Source organism: Lissotriton vulgaris, chromosome 2_1 (genome assembly GCF_964263255.1).
Source record: "Lissotriton vulgaris chromosome 2_1, aLisVul1.2, whole genome shotgun sequence".
Taxonomy (NCBI): domain Eukaryota; kingdom Metazoa; phylum Chordata; class Amphibia; order Caudata; family Salamandridae; genus Lissotriton; species Lissotriton vulgaris.
In genome coordinates this window covers 1819035006-1819055245 of record NC_141687.1, presented here as the reverse complement: position 1 = coordinate 1819055245, position 20240 = coordinate 1819035006, and the positions used below count along the sequence as shown (strand labels likewise).

The 20240-nt window shown below is 41.8% G+C and overlaps 1 protein-coding gene and 1 long non-coding RNA gene across 3 annotated transcripts in view; one reads left to right on the top strand and one right to left on the bottom strand.

Moving 5' to 3' along the window:
- The window catches only part of BLM (BLM RecQ like helicase), a 451097-nt gene that overhangs the window by 155948 nt on the left and 274909 nt on the right, over positions 1-20240 (bottom strand). For both annotated transcript variants that reach the window (XM_086957898.1, XM_086957899.1), the window contains exon 13: positions 15311-15471. In XM_086957898.1, coding sequence (XP_086814024.1) covers positions 15311-15471 — 161 coding nt within the window. The remainder of the gene's footprint in view (positions 1-15310; positions 15472-20240) is intronic.
- The window catches only part of LOC147733328 (uncharacterized), a 106667-nt gene that overhangs the window by 17223 nt on the left and 69204 nt on the right, over positions 1-20240 (top strand). Inside the window, exon 3 of the long non-coding RNA XR_015308520.1 lies at positions 1081-1153. This is a non-coding gene — a long non-coding RNA (uncharacterized LOC147733328). The remainder of the gene's footprint in view (positions 1-1080; positions 1154-20240) is intronic.

The window sequence follows — 20240 nt, the reverse complement described above, 5'->3', positions numbered from 1 at the left end:
GTTTTACTTTGTCTATTGTTTTTCAATAAAGCTTTCTAAACTTAAAAAAAGACAGTATTTATCTTCCAAACTAGCAACAATTTTGTTTACAGAGGAAAGGATGTGAATATACTCCTCACGAATTCCTTAATGAGCCATTCCGAGAATACAGAAGGCTTAAAGGGTGTTTTAAGAACCCGTGACATTGTTGCAAGGTTGCATGCCTTAATAAAGGGATATCAGAGGCCTGCCTTGGCTAATTAATAAGGCAGAAATTAGCAAGGTGAGAAAATATTTGAGTTTATAATTAGATATTAGTTATTGTTCTAGCAACCATAAACATCTGCATTCAGTTCTCATATGTAAGTGGCCAAATTCTAAGTCCTGATGACCAAGGAGGTAAACTGAAGGGATTATGGGTCGTGGTGAAGTATTTGTCCCCAGCTCCTAGAAAAGAATAGAATGACTGGGTTGAACTTTATCAGGGCTTGAATGGACATACTCCTCAAATCTGTGTATCACTGTTGACACTTTGAATCAAGCATATATCCCTGGGAACAAGAGGAATAGGTTGGAAAATTACAGAGATTTTCTGGTCCGTTTCAATGAGAAAGCCTCACTTCATGATCTCGGGTAGTACCTATTGCTTGCAAACTGAGCCTATTTGGAGTTCGGTTTGTGGCAAATGTGTCCCTGTGCAGAGTATGCCACTGATGAAACAGAATATTCAATTGCCAGCTATCTACAATTCATGCTTGTAGGAGTAGTTGGACAAAATCGTTCTGGACACCCAGCATGTGCTCTGCTGAGAGATCCACATTGTGTTCAATGGGCCACAGCAATAGCTTCTGAGCTCCCTGAAACAACAGGAACGCTCTTGTACCTCCCTACTACCAAATATAAAACCTGGTTGTGGTACTGGCCATACGAATCACGACTTGAGAGTTTTACAATGTAGGATGGAAAGCTTTGGGGGACACAGAGCATGAACAGGGCACTCTGAAGTAGTAAAAATTATTTGTACCACTGACATGTGGGTTTTTCATATGTGAACAGCATCCCAACAGAGTCACTCCAAAAGTTTGCTTGTTCTGTTTTCAGGTAATGAGCCAGAGCCAGTTCACTGGTGTTTCCTGCGAGATGCTCCACTATTTAATCTCTTCACATTCAAGAGGTAGGACACAGCTGTTGGCGATTAGTTTATATCAGCATTGAGTAGTCTTTTCACGGTGAGTTAAATAGTTTGCAATTTCACCAGTGTTCTGCTTCAAATACCTTAAAATCTGCAGTACTCTGAAGTGAGATCTCCTGGTAGGGAGGCATCTATCCCTATGGTTGAGATGGAAGTAATAGCGGGAATTTAATACACTGTATCACGTTGCTCTTCACTGTACACATACATCAGAGGAATAATTGCAAAGCTGCTACCTACACCATCAACTTGTCATCCGTTTAACAACTGTGACTGTATCTTGTTAATACTGGCTGAAGACGGCTGTAATGCCAGAAACCGGTGCTAGGAAGCTTGTTTCCAGGGAAGGCATGGCTTGGCGGTTCGGGCTGGAATGTTCCCATGAGGCACAGGGTCAGACTGATTTGCATATGGCCATGTCTGAACTGGGGTGGCTGAGTGGGCTAAAGAACGGTGATGGATTAAACCCAGATCTGTTGACTGGGTGTGAGTGTTTGATTGGTTCAGATGCTTCGTCCATCACCACCCCCTTTTGTACGTCTTTGTTCGCCATAAGTTGGCAGGGTATGCTCAGACGTGAGTCCCTTGCTCACTTTGCCACTGGATTCAAGCAAGCCTGGCTGAAGACGGCTGTAATGCCAGAAACCGGTCCTAGGAAGCTTGTTTCTGGTCCAGGGAAGGCATGGCTTGGCAGTTCGGGCTGGAATGTTTCCATGAGGCACACGGTCAGACTGATTTGCATATGGCCATGTCTGAATTGGGGTGGCTGAGTGGGCTAAAGAACGGTGATGGATTAAACCCAGATCTGTTGACTGGGTGTGAGTGTTTGATTGGTTCAGATGCTCCGTCCATCACCACCCCCTTTTGTACCGTCTTGTTAATACAAAGGCATCATTTTGTTTTCAATAATTCTAATTACAACATTTTTAAAGGTAAGTGTTTCCTACTGAAAATCATTTAGTGCAGTGTTACCATGAAAAGCAACACTTTATTTTTTCTCTTACTGCTACAACTAACGTCAACACACATTTAAGACATTACCAACTGTGATGCAAAACACATGTCATCATAGGTATTAACCCTAAATATGTATACCCACACCCTTAACACTCCAAACCCTTAATTCCAGACCCAAACTCTTAATCCTATGAACTATGTACTTAACACCTACCCCTACACCTTTTTCTCCTAATCCATAACTGCTGAACCCAAACCTTCTGTACAATAAACCTATAACCCCAGGTCCCTTAGCCCTTTATACTTAGCACATATCAAACTCTATATCTCAAGCACTTAGCGCCAATCCCCATACCTTAACTGTTGAACCTTCTCTAGCTGTCCCTATTTTAATATACTTTGAAACAAGCATTTTGGTAAGTACTCCTTCTCAAAGTATCTCTTTTTGAACTAGTAATTTAGAAGTATAATTTTAAAAATAGCTGCTTTCGTAGTTTTGAATAATACACTGGGCTTCTCCTGTATTGTCTCATACACAGTCGCCAAAGTAGCGTAGATAGATCTCCTTCACTTCGAGTAGAGCTGCAACTACTGCTATACACTCACAGAACATCCTCAGGAAAGACCAAAAGCTGAATGGTAGAACATTAATACATAAAATGAGCCTATGCAATTGGGAAATGGAAATACATAGCTTGCAGGAAAAGTACATGCACTTCTAGCCTCTCCTCATTCATATACCCATTTGCTGTTCTTATTACCTTCTTCCACACCAGGAATTATCTTGAATAACCGCTTTTTTTCCTCGCAAACTCCTGTAATACACTTCATTCTCGCTTTTGCTGGAGCATATAAACTTCTTAAACTGGGTGGCAAGATACAGTGCTTGACCCTCCATGTATGTTTGTTGGTGTTTCACAACAGATACGATCTATGTATTTCATTATTTTCTCTTTAAAGTAAATTGCAACATTTGTCAATCAAGCTGAGTAAAAATGAGGGACTTGTGGGGAAGGCATTGTTTTATTTTAGTAGGAGGCTTTATGTAATAATTTATTGTCACCTCTTGCCCTCAAGGGTCACCTTTGAAGTAAGTGAGGCCTATGTTTGTGTTATTGCTTGCATGTGTGCAACAGTAGGGTCTACAAACATGGTGTTAGGAACATTTTGATGGCTATGAAATGAAGTCTGGTGTACTCGTTCATTCTTTCTTTCTATTCTTGCACAATTTCAGGGGCCAGATGCAGCTTTATTTTGATCATTTTATCTGCATGTAAACCAAACAGTGTATTCCCTGTAAAAAGACAGGTTCTTTTTCTGCTGAGCACCTGACTTTAGACATTTGTGTCTCAGTCATGGTGACTGATATTTGGCGATGTCAAGCCTGTAATATCCTCTGGGGCTCTTTTTATCTATTAGAACAGCTAATGTCTTTGTTCACCACCTCCAAGAAATCTAGTCACTCGCTTCTAGGGAGCATTTCAGAAAACCCCTGTCATGTCTTTCACAGTGAATGGTCATGTTTTATCTGCAGTAAAACTGCCCCGTTCTTAGTACTTGTAGCTAGCTAAATCCATTTTATGTCTTTTCTGGAGGCAGAGAAGAAGCTGTTGACACACTAAGGTTTGCCACTGCTGAAACAGTGACCTTATCTGGCGAAGACTTCCGACACAGCATGCCTTTTCAGAGTCATCTTGAATCCGTGTCTGGCATAGTGGTTGCCAACCACTGTGAAGTTGGGAGGGGCTCTTGATGGCTCTTTCCCAAGTTTTTCCCATGGAGGAAATTAGGATCATACAGTTTGTTTGGAGTTCTCTGTGGTTGTGGTGAAGTTGAGCTATTAAGAGCAAGAGTCCCTGCATAGGAATTCTTCCTCCTCTGCCAACTGCCTTCTAGGAGGGATCAGCCAGACAGATGTTCTTGTGAACAAAGCAGGATAACCAAAAAAAACTAGAACATCCTCAATGGCGCAGTTCCTAGTTTCAGAGATCTTTACGTATGCCTGGCTGGTGGAGAACCATCTACCAAACTATGACTACATTGAGCACTGGGCAATCTTTCCATTGACGCAGAATATCTAGATGATGCATATTAAGACGTGGACGGTAAGCATTCTGGTGATCCAGCTTTCTGTGGCACTAAGAATTTATATCTCTTTACATCATGTAGGAATGACAGTCTGGGCTATCTTGTTCCTCATGGTGAGAGCCAAAAATGATGTAAAAGTGCTGAAATGGTACTAGCAGCTTCCCTGTTCTTATTACCGGCCAAAAACCATCAGTCACAAATTCTGAAGAGGCAAATCCTTTTCTGGACTCCTAATACCCTCCTGGATGTTTAGTGGGTGCTCTTGGTTAGTGTGGCCGTTAGGAAGGCACAGGATATACTGAACATGCAGATCTGACTTCTTTTTGTCACATGGTAAACAAAATATCTGTGGGGATAAGGTTGAATTTATTTTTATTTCACTCACAAAATAATGTTGTGGAGAGGGATAGGGAAATAGGAGGACAATTAAGATGATGGGTGAAGTGAGACTAACTGATAAGAGCTTAACTTCTCTAAACATTAACAGTGGTAAAATGTTTTTCAGGAAACTATTAAAAAAACAACTAATCTAACCTTGAAGATTGACAATCCACCTCCTGCCTTCTACTTGCTATGTTGTTCTCCAGCCCAACAAGAGTAACAGAATTCAGGTTACTGTCCACTCAGTCACCATATGGAGTGGTGTGGCTCACTGGTTAGAGGCGGCAGACCCGGAAGCAGAGGACGGCCAAGCACCAAGGTTCAATTCCCGATGCGGCAGTGTCGTGGACCAGGGTCAGTGGACTCTATAATTCTCCCCTCGGTGCCTACTCTAACCAGGGATCACACTCGGCAACTCTGGGCATTAGCTTGCCTCATCTCCATAACGGCCCCCCACATACGCCGGGGATGCCTGTTTTCACCTTGGAGATACCCAGTAGGGACCATCTCACAGGGAAAGCCAGGACGGGTTCCCCAGCGGTCTACAGCGCGGAGATACCCCATGTGGGGTGATTCAGGCGCTTTACAAGACATCATTACATTACATTACATATATTTACCATGGAAAATATCTGGGTTGAAAAATGTATGGTGTGTGTACGAAGATTGAAGGAGAGGGGATGAACAGGTTACTTACCTGTAAATAAAGTTCTGTGGCATTGGTATCTTTCATGAATTCACATGCTTGTATCATCTCCAGATGTCAGGCTGCACACCTACAGGAGTGAATGCTTAATACAGCAGATTTTTCAAAACAGCAACTGACAATGAAACCAAAGGACAAACCAGGATACAACACACTAACCCCAGCCAGCTCATTATGTTACCCGAAGTCCAGCCAATCAGATGGATGAGATCCAGGTTTCAACACACTTCAGAAGCTCCAACTCCCAGATTATTGCAGCTTGTAACAGCAACTAATAGCTTTATGGACTGGGAGATATGAATCTACATAAGATACCAATGCAGGAGAACTGTAGTTACAAGTTAGTACCTTTCTTCTGTAGCATTAGATCTTTCATATATACACATACTTGAATAATGATTCTAAAAGCAATATTTATCAAAACATTATGCAAAAATAAGGCGTACCTTATGGAAAAAGGCTACACCATTTCTTTGATCAAGATATACAATTACAACCATGTCGCTGCTCCACAAATGCCCAATGATGGCACAAACCACAACAGAGTCGGGAGCCAGTATCAAACGAAATGGCAGAGGACCCCAAATTGGGGCCAGCACCTCCTATTAAGAATCATGTGGGGGCCGTTCAGAATGGGAAAGCCATCCTCAGTGGAGGAAGATACCTCACACACATAATAAAGTCATGCCTCATCATCGGCATCCCCTCCCCACCCCGGTAAAATGGTACTACCGAAGCGGACTCGACCTCTGCGAAGACTTGGTAGTAGGAGTTCTTCCTAAAACTACTGGACAGTAACAGGATCCAGCTAAATTAAAAATACCTTTGGGCTCCTCAGTTATCACTTTTATTCGTGAAGCCCCTAGGAATGTTAAAATCCAATCAAATGACGGGTGTCACAGAGTGCAATGACTCATACCACCCCTATATTTGACAAAATGTTTCTGCCCTCAAAACTTAGCCTAAAAAGTCAAGGGCAAGTATCGGGGCTAGAGGATCCCTACAGTGCTACCCTAGGTATCGTATTAATGTAAGTGAAACACCTACTATGTGTCCCAAGTGAATTCTAGCTGGGCTACACCTCCAGGATTCCGTAGATAACCTACTTGGGGGAAACAGAAAACACCACAGTATGTACACATCTGTGTCACAAAGAGAAACAACACACTGTCTACATATGTTTACAACTGTATTACAAAGAGAGATAAAATATCAAGATCCCTCATCCATGCTAAAAGGATCAAGGAAATCGTTCAATTATCATCCAATGGTTCATTAAACCCCTAATACATCAACCAACACATGTAATTAATGGAAGCTACAGTGGCTAGCGAGTATGAATGGTAGTGGGTACCCATACAAGTGACAGGACCAACTAGCTCTACATGCACAGACAAAAGGTGACATTACGCCTACTGTGTATCGGACCGAGTCTAATCCATGGTTAGTTAAGAGGCATCTATTATAATCAATAAAACAGCACAATCTACAAATTCCCTACTGCAGCTGCGTCTTACCCTAAGCTTTAGGGGATACCGGTAGGCTGGTCAAGGAGAGGGTGGTATCCTTCATTGTCACACTCTGCAAAGTCCGCAACAAGTGATGTGTGAGGGATAAATAAGGGGAAGGAAGAAACTGACACATTCATGTTTATTATAAGAGGAAGGCATGTCCATTGACAAGTGACATAATCCAATAGCTACTCGCGTATCCAAGTCATAAGAAGGCCAGGAGTGTATCTTATCAACTCGATTCTTCTATTGTCATCTCTAGAGTTAATCCTACTTTGTTAGTGGCTGGCGCCAAACAACCTCATTAAGGCAGCTTGTGATAATGTTGCAAAATTGTTCCAATGTTGTGCACCTTGACTCAACTGGAACCCCAGAAGTTGGTGAATATGGGCTAATTGGGAAACTCCATTGGACCCAGTGATATTGTGCAGGGCGGTGTCACCAAGATAAATGGAATCATCAATGTATCAGAAGTGTGTCCTGCCCCACCCAGTCACATAATTGTATATCTTTTGTAGACACTAATATTGACTTGTAATTTTGGCTTTAGAACTAATTGTTTCAGAAGATTTATGGCTTGATTAAGTGCATCCAACGTTTGCTTTGATGAAGGTGTCCTGAACGCCTAGTCATCAAAATATGGATCTATTCCTATCCCATGAAAGCACAGGTAAACGTAGTTTGTGACTCTCCTGGGCTCTAGCTTGAGGCCAAACGGGAGGGATGAAATTGATAGTGTTGAGAGTCTACTATAAAGCGCAGATACTTCCACTGTTTGCAATGGATGGCAAATGGAACTACGCATCCTCTAAATCCACGAAGGTCATGTAGTCTACTTTGTTCATGGATTGTATCATACTCCGTTGAATGGTAGCATTCTGAACGTTTGTATTCGTTTATATTTGTTTAAGTCCACTAGATCGAGAATAGGCCTCCAATTCAAGTTCTTTTACTGAATGAGGAAAACCGAATGGAACAGAATAGAGTAGAACACCAGGTTCCTTTTGCGGTGTGCTTCATTCCCTATTGCAACGTTTAGCAATAATTTTTTCTCTTTTTTAAAGCTTCTAAATGACAATGGTGTTCTTTAACTGGAGGTGCTACTGGTGCTGATGATGCCAACTATCATATGGCCGTAATTCACTTTTTTCCACCAAACCAAAGCTATCCTTCTCTATGCTTGAAAAATTTTGCATCTTTCCTCCCACTGGCATGGTCGATGAGTGGGTAGGACATATTGGGAATCAGATTCAAAGACTTCTTTCTTGGCCCTTTTTAAAAGGTGGACCCCTATGTTTTCTCTGTTGTCTTTTTCCTGGTTGTCACTTTTATATGGCATTGTGTTTTGCTCCTGTGTCAAATTGCCCTTCCTATAAAGACGAGAAAAAAAAGAAATGCCTCCAGACTGAAAAGATCCATGGGCACATTGATGCCTTCTATAAAAAAAAGAAAAAGGAGTATTGTTGCGCTTAGCAGTACTCCTATTGACTTGGCAGTATCAACATTGGTCTTGATTGTTTGAAATGCATCCGAGATGTGTTTACCTAAAAAGTCTTTGTCCATCAAAGGGTAGATCAATTACCCTTGATTGGACCTCAGATCTACAGGTAGTACTGCAAAGCCACCACATCTCCAAAAGATGGGACCCATTGCCATCTGTTTGAAGTCCACTTTGGAGGGACAAAGGGATGAGTCTATAACTTCTTAAGTCTTTAGAGCACTTTTTTTCTATGGTGCCCCAAAGCTTGTAGTTTCACTGGATAGTTTTGGCTTGTTCTCTACAATCATCAGTCAGTCAGTCGATACCTTTATTTCGGCCACATGGACCATAAAAGCACATTTTAAAATACATACATATGACAACAATAGAGTTAATAAATAATAAAACAATACAAAGACAATCTTACATTTGACATTATTGGTAAGTTAAAACTAAACATTTGGCCATCCATTTCAATAGAGTTATCGACAATAATCATTTTAAAATACTCCTCCGTTTATGCCACATACCATTTAAAAAGCGTGAAACGGCTAAAACAATAGAGGGATGGGTATCGTACTTTAAAACTCTAAAAGCTTGAAGACAATGTGTAAAACCCAAGTTTTTACAAATCGGAATCACCCAACATTTTCTTAATGCCTAATATGCAGGACATGTAAAAAAAAAACGTGGATTTCAGTTTCTATCTTGTGTTTACATGCTGGACACTCAGTATTTTTTTGGCTGTCCCATTTGCTGGTAAACGACATAAGAGGGAGAGTCCCCATCCTGAACTGCATATATAATTTCCTAGCCAGTGATGGGTAGATCAGGTCTAGGAACTCCTCTTTTTTGTATTCCTCTTTTACTCGAAGAAACTCAGTTGTCAAACGACCGATTGTAGAACTTGCATGAAGAGTTAAAAGATTGTGGTACCTATAGGATCGCACCAGATCTGCTCTCGTTATTGAAGGGCATACTACATCTGGAGTTTCCCATAGCCCAGGCCATCCTATCCTACTACTGAGTGCCTTAATGTGACTAAGCCACAATATTTTTTTGCTATTCAGGTTACCCACACCTCCCTAAATTCATTTCTATAGGAGACTAATTCAGGGACTGTCCATAGCCTTCTCCAGCACATGAGTGGCCTTAGAGCCACTTCCTTCTCAATGGGAAGTAACCCTAGATCCATACGAAGGGGCACTAACGGTGTACTAGGTGGAAGCCCCACCAAATTCCTCATGAATGTATGCTCTACCTTCATGAGGTTGGCAGGCCTGTTGTGCCCCCAAAGTTCAGCCCCATATAGGGATGCCGCCCTGGCCTGTACTTTGTAGATTTTGATAACAGGGGCAGCTGGTTTAAACTCGAACCCTCTATGCATTTTCAGTATCCCCCCGCCACTTGGGTTAACTTTAGGGATGCCTTTACTAATTGGGTGCCCCAATCCAGATGTTCCGAGAGGGTGACGCCCAAATACTCGAAGGTCTTCACTCTCTCAAGGGGAGTGCCGTCCAAAAATGGATTCGAGCAAGTTGACCTGGGAAGGTTGAAGATCATGAATTTGGTTTTATTTAAATTGATCTCCAATCCTCTATTTTTACAGAATTCAGCAAAACCGTCCAGGGTGTGTTGGATGCCCGTTGAAGTCTTGGACAACAACAACGTGTCATCCGCGAACATCAACGCAGGCACCCTTCCCAAGACTAACCTCGGTGCATCACTGTCCTTGGCTCCAAGTAGGTGGTCTATAAGCCCATTAATGTATAGACAGAATACGATGGGGGCCAGGACACACCCCTGGCGCACCCCCTGTTTCACCGGGAAGCGAGCTGACAGTTCTCCATGCTTCCCACACCTAACTTGTGCATAAGTCTCCTTATGCAGCCTCACCAGCACATCCAAAAGGTACGGTGGAATGCCAAGATCGTACAGTACCCTCCACTGTTTTTCCCTGGGGACCAGATCAAAAGCAGACCTCGGGTCAACCAAAAGGAGGTATAGGCTGCCACCCTCCACACTCGCCGTTTTCAAATATAAGAACTGAAGTCTGAATATCTGGTCGATAGTAGATGTGCTCATCCTGAAGCCAGCCTGGAAGGGACTCAAGATCTCTTTTTCTGCTTTCCAACCCTGGACTCTGTCTAGAATAACCCGCCCCATCAGTTTTTGGGTGGTATCAATCAGGCTGATAGGCCTGTAATTGGACGGTAAAAGAGGGCATCCTTTTTTATGAATCGGGACTATCTCGGCACCACGCCAGGTATCCGGCATGTCCATGCCCTTTAAAATAGCGTTGAACAAGGCACACAAATATGGTGCCCAGATTTTTTGGTTCTGACCGGAATAGATCCCCAGGCAGCTTGTCTAAACCGGGCGCCTTATTTGGTAGTAACTTGTTAATGGCGGATTCTACTTCGCATAGAGTGATCTCCCAAGCCCCCTCCAATCGATACTCATGGAGGAGGCTTGTTAGAGAAGTAGAAGTACTATCGTCGTCCGAATTTGCATACAAAGCTCCAAAGTGAGCTTCCCAAGCTAGTGGGGCTATATTTGGTTCTACCGCTAATCTGCCCTCCTACCCCCCAGAGCTGACTATTGCCCAAAAAGTTTTCAGGTCTTTTACCATAAGGGCATTCCTGAAATCATCCCATTTACCAGCTTCCCAGTTTTTCTTTTTTGTTTAAACAACCCGCTTGTAATTGCCCCTACATAGATTAATGTTTTACTTCTCCTTAGCCTTTAGAGCACTTAGCAGATCAGTTTTTGCCTTTCGGCAATTGGCATTATACCAGGGATGAGCAGCGACCTGATTCACCCTTCGTGTTCCTGCCAGATAACATACTTCACGCAGTATCGAAGACAGCTGTTTATGTATTTTTAAAGGCCTATCCCCCATCCCTGTTTGTATGTCCGTTGCCCCGGCCTCTCCCTTGTCTCTTAAGTATGACAAGACCTGGTGATAGATACTAGCTAATTTATTTGGAGAGCCCTGAATAAAGGACTATTTCACTCTCCGCCTATTATTAGTTAGAGACAGAAAATGTTCAGTTGAGTTGGGCACTAGTACCCAGTTCGAAAAACCCCAACTCCCTGGTTTAAGGGTCATAACTAAAGCGTTATGATCACTGTCTTGTCTCGGGTAAATCTGAAAGTCCAGGACCCTATCACATGTTCTGGATTCAACCATAATGTAATCCAGAATTTAATTTTGCCCTTCTCTATTAAAGGTGGGCAGACCTGGTCTATCAGATTTTGTCCTCCTGTTACATGCCCTTAATGAAGATGACAGAGTAAACTAATTAATTTGTAAAACCAACGGCGTCCAAGCTCTGACTGGTGGAATCTGGGGTTCGGGTATATGCCAGTACTGATCCTCATCGTCTGGGCCTTCTATGCTTGAGTTGGTTAGGGGTTCAAACTGACAGTTAAAATCGCCCCTATTATCAGCTGCTGGGTCGAGAGTCAAAATAAACTGTCTCATATGTTCCACGACTCCAGACTCCTGCCCGCTCTGCACTGGCCTAGAATAGATATTAAGTAGAGCGGTTTGTATGTTTGCTGGCATTGTTAAGAGGACACATTGTACATCCTCGGAGTTTGTTACAATCTGCTCAGCTTTAGCACCCAGGTGCATCCCCACCCAGATACTTAAGCCACCAGATGGTCTCCCCCTACCCCTCATCGTGGCCAGTATATTAAAGATGGCAAAGCCTCTCCACTGACATTCTTCCCGAGCCCACATCTCCAACAATAGGCAGACATCGCAGTTCTCTAAAAAAAAAAAACAATCTGGGCAAAACAATTTATTTTTAATGCCGGCCAAATTCCAGGAGAGTATTTTGATATTGCCATTGTCCTTCTGCACTTGTGTTTTCTTCTGTCCCCTCAAAAGTCCATCATCCCTAGCTAACATACCTTCAAAATGCAATCCTACCTGATTACAGTCTTGCCCCCGCCTGGTTCTCTATAGGGGGCACTTCCAACTACTGAAGGTGATATCACTCTGGCTCCTTCCTCCTGTATTGGTGGTTGCTACTACTAACCCCCCTTAAACGACCCCTCTTCTCAATCATCAGGAAATCTATAAAGGAACGGGGATATATCATTCTATATCTGTTGAATATACCATTATAGTATTGCACATGCAATAGCTATTTTGACTGCCGCAAGAACGCTTATATTCTTACCAATTGTGGCAAGCCCTTTTCCCCCTTTAACTGCTAGAACCAGACATGTTGTGGCAGGGTTACATGATCTCCTCTGACCCACAGCCGAAATGACAACTTGTTTTTACTTGGTGAGGGGGTTCTAATTTTGTCCAATCTGATAACTAGAGTGGTTCCAGTTGCAGGATTTCTCCTGCATGAGAGACCCTCGTCCCATATATAATCTACCACTGGAACAGTACACATTGACTTTTTGTCAGTATCTTTGAAATCAAAAATAAATGTTTTCTCCTCCACAGTTGAGATAGGGAAGTTATATCTTTGGACTGCTCTATCCCATGTGAAAGAGTACACATCATCGGATGGAGAGATTCTCAAAATTTGTTCCTGACAAGGTTGCTCCGCTGGAGCATAATCCTGCCAACTCCAATATTAAGTGTTTGGCAGAAAAGTATCAGAATCTTGTTCAGCGTGGTTGTTCCCCATATCTTGACCATATCCTTCCAAATGCATGTCTTGTTCAACATCTCTGAAATGCTCTGGAGGATGAGACCTGATCTTCTTGAGATACAATTCTAGGATGTGGCACATCCTACTGTTTTGGAGGTGTAATGGTTGCAGGATCAAATCTGCCAGCAGTGTTTGTGACAAGGTTGATTGGTTATGTGGTGGTCTGCAGTAAAAATTCTCCATTACTGTTCATTGAGTGTAAAAAGTCCATAGGCACCTACACCAACTGTATGAGACGCAACCATGAGGGAATGATATGTGTAGGCTAAACATTATAGATAAGTTCCTAATATCCATATGGATCTTCTTCATAATCTCAGTTATAAGCAATACATTGAATATCCAGATCCAGTTTGAGAGGTTCCATCTAACTGTACATCATCCTCACCAGAAGATACTTGATGGTCATCAGATTTGTAGTTTGAAAAACATTGCTCATGTCCAGATTCAGATGATGATTCATCCAACAACTGCATGGCTGGTTGTGGTGTAATTTCTATGGGAGAAACCCTAGATAATAAGGACAGCGTAGAATTATAGGTGTTTGAGGCACTTTGGTACTAGGGGAGAAGTTACAACAGCTATAGTTGTCACTGCTTGAATTGTCAATAATGGCACACATGTAGTCGTTGACGGTTGTGTCTTGGGCGACGATGGTGCCTTCATAGTTGATGGTACCTTTGTGGATGGTAGAATCTTCACTGACAGAGTCTTGGATAATAGCAGCTTCGTCAACAGTTCCTTAGTACATAGTGAAACAGTTGCCATTGGGTATTTTGAATTAAATTACTGGTTGACTTTAATACCAGTTTTAGAGATGGTCCCTTCATGTGGAGCCTTTGTTGATGGCTTGCCTATCGTCTATGTTGCTGTTGACTGTTTAAAAATTGGAAAAGTTTGTGATACCATCATAGGTGGTCGAGGCATAATTTTAATGCTCTTTTCAGACCTCCTCCATGATGGTGACGTTTTTAAGGTAGATGCTGCCACTTTTGATAAACCACAAGTCTGTCCCTTTAGGGATGATCTCTTTGAAAGTGTTCCAAAAGGCCAGAAGCCACCTTATAGACTGGGCATATAGATGTAGATTCCTCTCACTTTAGCTGCTTTGTCTTTAGAGCACTTTTTTTCTATGATGCCCCAGGAGACACAGCATTCAGAAAACTTAGCAGCCTGCCCTCTCTGTCATTTAGATTTTTTGCAGAAGGTTGCACAAATCTTACAGACCTTATGTTTATGGTCTGATTCATAGCAACGCCCATGTGAAGGTACACTTCACATGGGTGTCTTCAGTGTAGACCTCTCTAACACCACAGTGCTAAAATATTTTTGAAAAGCGCCCTTGGCTGAGAGGAATCAGCCATGATTTGATTAGAAGAAGCAACAACAGGTACCTCAGATCGTGAAAAGGTTAGGCTGATCAACCATATGCTCACTGGAAGTGAAGACTACAGGTTGAAATTTCACCAGAAGAGAATCTGAGCAGAGCTTAGGCAAGTCCCTGATGCCAATTACAGGGCACTGGAAAATATGGCAGTTGGAGCTTTTGAGGAGGGTTGGAACCTGTAGCCCTTCTACCTGATTGGCAGGACTTTGGGTGACAAAATAAGGCAGATAGGCTAAATGTGGTCTATGAAGGTTTGTCCTTTGTTATCAATTTCAGCTGTTTTATTAAAAAAACTGCTTTATCAAATACTAACTACCTGGACTTTCTTACCTAATTTTAAGAGATGGTTCAAGCATGAGAATCTATAAATGTTCCATGCTGCAGAACATAAGGTGGTCAGATTCAGGCCTTAGCACAGTTCTAGACTCAAATCTGTTAACTTAAGATTATCAGTTTATTTACAATACAGTTTTTATTCTGTTAGGAATTGGGCTTGCCTGGCTCGAGGCTTTCTTTACAAGTCAGACCATATCAAAAGTACCAGTATGCACCTGCTAATATAAATGGACCTGTTCTCAGACTTTTCCAATCACCCCATGATTATGTAACAAGTTTCAGAACCTCATGAACTACACCCAATGTGTTCCAACAAAGTTGACTCTACTAACCCCACACTTCCAACCATACACATCCAATGTCAAAATGAAAACTGATTCCTACTGTCAAGAAAGCTACATAAAAGCAGCAAAAGAATAATACACATTTTGGATCTTTCAGAGGCATGACAGAAGAGTGGACCACAACTCATTACTAGTCTCTATTTTCTGCAAGAGACAGAAAGAACGTTTTTTGCCATTAAAAAGGCTGTGTAGGTTCTGCTCAGCACCAGCTAATAATAGTGCTAATGATTTAGTAAATCAATAAATTATATCAAAAGCATCCCATACCTGACAGCCGTCTTGGTTGATCCACTTCAGTTGAACATAATCACGGGTGTTATCACTGAGACCGGCATGATAAGCGAGAGCTGACAACCCCTCCTTCTGCAGGGTATCCGCCATAGTGTCACACTCGTGCCTTGAGAGGCAGTAAACGATTCCAGATTCCTCTGTCAAGCAAGCAAAACAGTGAGAGAACCACAGACAGGATGTACATTACACAGGACCATAGTGATTAGGCATATCACCTACAGAGAAGAATGGTGGATATGGCAGAAACCGTTTTATAATGTAAAGTAGGAGCACTCACCTCCTGGCTCACTCCACAAGGGTGCAGAGAAGTGGGCACATGGGTGATGAGCAACAGAAGCACAATGTTGTAAAAAAGGAGGAGGAATGAGTGTGTTAGGGTCCTTATATGTGATTTGTGAGATTAGTAAACTGCGTCCAACTATTCCTCATGGATAACAACAATGAGGATAACAAAGTAGTGATGTGTAAGGGGAACTTATTTTGCATTACCCATTCTCTTATCGTTTTAATTCTTGTTGCATGTCCTACCATTAGAGCATAAAGAAGAATCACGTTTATTACAGCAGATGTCACCAAGAGAGCTCCAAATGTATTAACACATACTATGCTGAAGGTATCAATATGCCACAAGCCACACAGGCAGTCCCTGACTGTGCCAACAGATGCTGCATAGGCAGTTTCTGGGGTGTGGTAGTAGATCAGTCATTCTTTTGAAAGAACAATATGTTAGTATCTATCTGACAGATGAGGGGTATTAGGAAGTTTGCTGCCCCGCAATTTCGTGCTATGCCCATTAAGACCTCATTTCATTTTGGTGGACAAGCAAGACCCTGTTCTTTGAACAATTAGTGTCTACTGGTTCCACTGGGGAATAAAAATCTCCATCATGAAGAACAAGTATTATAAGTAAACCTTCTTTCTCTAGCCCATAATTATCACTAATAAACTGAATCGCAAGCTCATCTCTACGAAGAAGTAGCAAAACAAACAATAAGGCCAAAACACATGCAAAAATTGGATAAATAACCCAAAGAATTTCCCCAAAGAGGGGCTACTCTCTTTGCTGTAACAGGTGCTCTTGCCCCTTTTGAGTAGGAAGAAGAGATATGAGCCACTCTCTTTGCAGAGTATCAAAACACAAGTTGTAGTACTGACTAGCTTGCAAGCATATACTTCCAGGCTCACAAGTCATATCCTTCCATAGTGTCATCCTATTCTGATCAATTACATGTTTGCCTGGCAAAGTGATAAGGTAGCTTTCTGGTGGATTATCTTGCACAGGAGCTTAGTATCCTTATGTCTCATTTTCAATATAGAAGAGGGAGCAGATGGACCTTTATCCTTCCTTTAGTGTAGCAGATACAATGTCGAAAAGCAACGTAAAACACCCATGGTCACGCAAGCTTTCAATTTGCTATCTGTAGAGTTAGTGACTACAGTTGAAGATCTTGGCACCTCTAGATGTCTTTTGCCATTTCCCCTTACGCGCCAGTTGAGTAAGATAGGAGCTAATAGTCCCTTTTTTCAGCCTTGGACAATGACAGTTCTTATGTTGTTCCAGGATGGCAGCGCAGGAGATTCTTTAGGCTTTGCAATTTTCCCCTTGAACAGCACACCTGAGGGAAACAGTCTGGTGATACCATCAGACCCAACAGCTGGTATTTTGCTCTAATCCTTTCCTCAGCAACTGAGCATGGAAGGACACTTGTAATAATAGTAATTGTCTCTAAGAGTTCACTATCTGTTCTTTGGGATGACGATAGATCACATACTTGGGACAGTCTAAGGACTTGAAACAAAACTTCTGCAAAACTACAGGGAAGAAAGGGGTGCTATCAAGGCTGCTTAGCACGCCACCTCAACCCCTTCTTTGGTACCTCTCCTTTGAGGAAAAATGCAAGATGCAGCAAGTCTCCAAGTACGCACCACTCCTAAAAACAAAATACCTTACCATATCCTAAAGGACGGTGAGGCACCCCTCATAATTGACAACTTACTCCCAGTGCAAGACCATGCCTATCTTGAAGGCCGCAGAGTCAATATCTTAGGTTATCATGAGTTATCAGTTGGAAAGGTGCAGCAACAGTGTATGGCCATACCCTAAAGCAAGAGGATGTGTTTGCTGATTGCAACACTGTAATGGAAGAAAACTCGAACACGGATAAAGTTTATGCTTCTGAGGGAATTAAATGGCCAATTCCTCTTAGTCCGGAAATACTAGTCCTCTCTAAAAACTACACCAGAACGATAGAAACCACCACCAATGGGATTTAGCTAACTGGGAGAACATTTGAAGGACACCCCAAACACAGACTCCGGGACCTCACCCTGTCTCACAACTCAAAAGTTTTGCAACATTAATTGTACCACGGCATAAGACATGGGCCTCTTTTTAAACAACCTGATTTCAGCTCTTTCTTTTCAGTCCAGATGGAGAATTGGGTTGAATTGCTACAAAATATGCCAAATCTAAACAAACCAGTTACAAGTGTGTAAGCCGACCAGTAAAAAAACAAATATCGGTGATGAGCTTCCTTTTATCACAAAAAGAACAAAATAGGTAGGTGAAGAAAATGTTCAAGGTCTCAGTAAAGGGAAAGCAATAATATCAAGCAACAACAGACCTTATTTCCAGTATTTCAAAGATAAGAGGAAAAAAAAGGAAACAGTGTAAAACAAATCCACTGCCGAAGACATTGCTATGTTCCTGAACTCCAGACCGGGAGCCCAGCCAGAGATGCCCTCTTAAAACCGAGCTATCCTATATTCAGAAGTAATTAAATCTACTCGACCAAACATTCTTCAGACCAGGAATTACCAGTACCTCTATCATTAAATCCTGAAGGTGTAATTTTGTCTAACAGTGTGAAGAATCATTATGCAAGTCACTCAGTTTCAGCACAGGTACCTAAGTTAATATCTATAGATCCGCACCCCTTTAACACAATAAAACCAGGCGCAATAAGCATTAGCGCTCACAATTGATGTAGCCTGTTCTCCTGTGTGACAAGTGGCATTCGTAACAATAACATGCACCTGGTCTCTCTATTAGTGGCTGGAGATTTAAAATCAAATTTACTCTCAGAGGAGAGCAATGATCTAGACTACCAAAACAGCTTCTGGATCAAGCAGACCCCTCCTAATCAGAACCAGGTCAGAGCTGACATTCAAGCACTAAAATCTCTTCAGGTCTCTTGTGCTTTGAATAGCCACTTTCCCTCTGCTCCAACCATGGCATGATTCACACTATTCATAGCAAACGTCATACTAGATTCTAGATTATACTTCATATCCATCTTGCTGTGTTGCATGCAATTAAGAAGTTTTAAATAATATGAAGAAAGGAGAGAAACCACTACTCCCAAACATTCTCTATGTGTGTTCTAGGTTTGAAGAAAGTGAGAGGCTAGGCGCTTTTACAAGATTTGCACAGCTGGATGATGCAAATGGGAGGCCTCCCCTAAATTAGAAAAGTGGTTGATTCCCCTTCAAAAGAAGTTAACGGCCAGCTTGGTAAATAATTAACTCTATTTATCAGCAACAGCTTAGTATACCATAGCAAGTAACCTGATTAAAAAGTTTGGTGAAGTTCTTTGCTCCTCATGGACTAAATAAGGCCTCCTCCCCAATATACTGGAATCAAAGTGTTAGAGCAAGTCTCAAAAGAAGCAGAAAAGGGAGTGAGGTAGACACAAAGGAAACACCATCTTGTTGAAAATGCAAGGCATAAAATTAATATAAGCACACTGAAAAGGCAAGTTTGGTAGGTCAAATGCCAGCGATGAGAAAGTGTCTGAAGAGGCACTATAATATTCTGATCTTCTTTCATTAAGCTAGATCAAATTTAGAATCAACAAGGAGTGTCATGGCAGATCAATGGCAGCACCATGTAAACTCTTGGTATAATACACCAGAGGAGGCAATGAAATCAGATGTTCAAGATGACGATATGTTCTTGGAAACCAAAGAGATAGTCTCATACATTATTAAAAGAAAAGAAGAAGGCCTGACTATGCCTCAAGCTCAAATAGCCTTCTGTAAGCCCTTTTAAACAAGATGTCCCCTTCAGAGAGCTGTGTATAAGATTACAGTTTAACAGCTATTATATATCTGCCATCATTCACATTCATGGTGGGGGTTCTACTTTGCATCCTTCATACAAGAAGGACTGCCGCATACACACCACGACTTATAAATAGCATTAATTTAATTAGATGCAAATTTCGATGCATCCTTGCTGTTAGAAAGCTTAAAGATCTAGGTGAATTAAAAACTCCTGGTTCCAAACAGGTTTCATGGGATAATGGGCATGGGGAGGAGTGCCTATGATTCCAACTTAGCCTGAGCAAGTTCATTTAAATCCACATTTCTCCAGGCAGTGCTCTATCATATCCTTATTTTATAAGCTTTCGAATTTTATTAGATGGCAAATGTCTGCTCTGCCACTTTGTGATATTCAAAGATTATATCGCTGTACCTGGGTCTACGAAAAGGCAGATACAACATCTGACAACAAAATAGGGTATAGAAACAGGACCGTGTGCTAGAATCTTTACTTTTTAATCTTCATGACGGACACTTTGGCTCAACCCAGGTGAATGACAGATCTGGCCCCCCACAATTAGGCCCAGTCTATCTTTCAACATACAGATGATACGGTATCGTTAGATAAGGCAGGTGTCAGTCTACAACGCTTACTTATTGTCTGACATTAAATATTTTACACTGAATGTTTAAAAAAACTAACAGCTATATTCAGATGATTCAGACAACAGATAGGGATAATAGCAGATGAGCTTTTAAGGGTTGAATCTATTACTAGGGCATCTTGATATAAATATCTAGGGTAATGGCTCCATGAAAGCGGTAGCCATCGCAATGTCATTTTATACCTAAAATCAAAAGT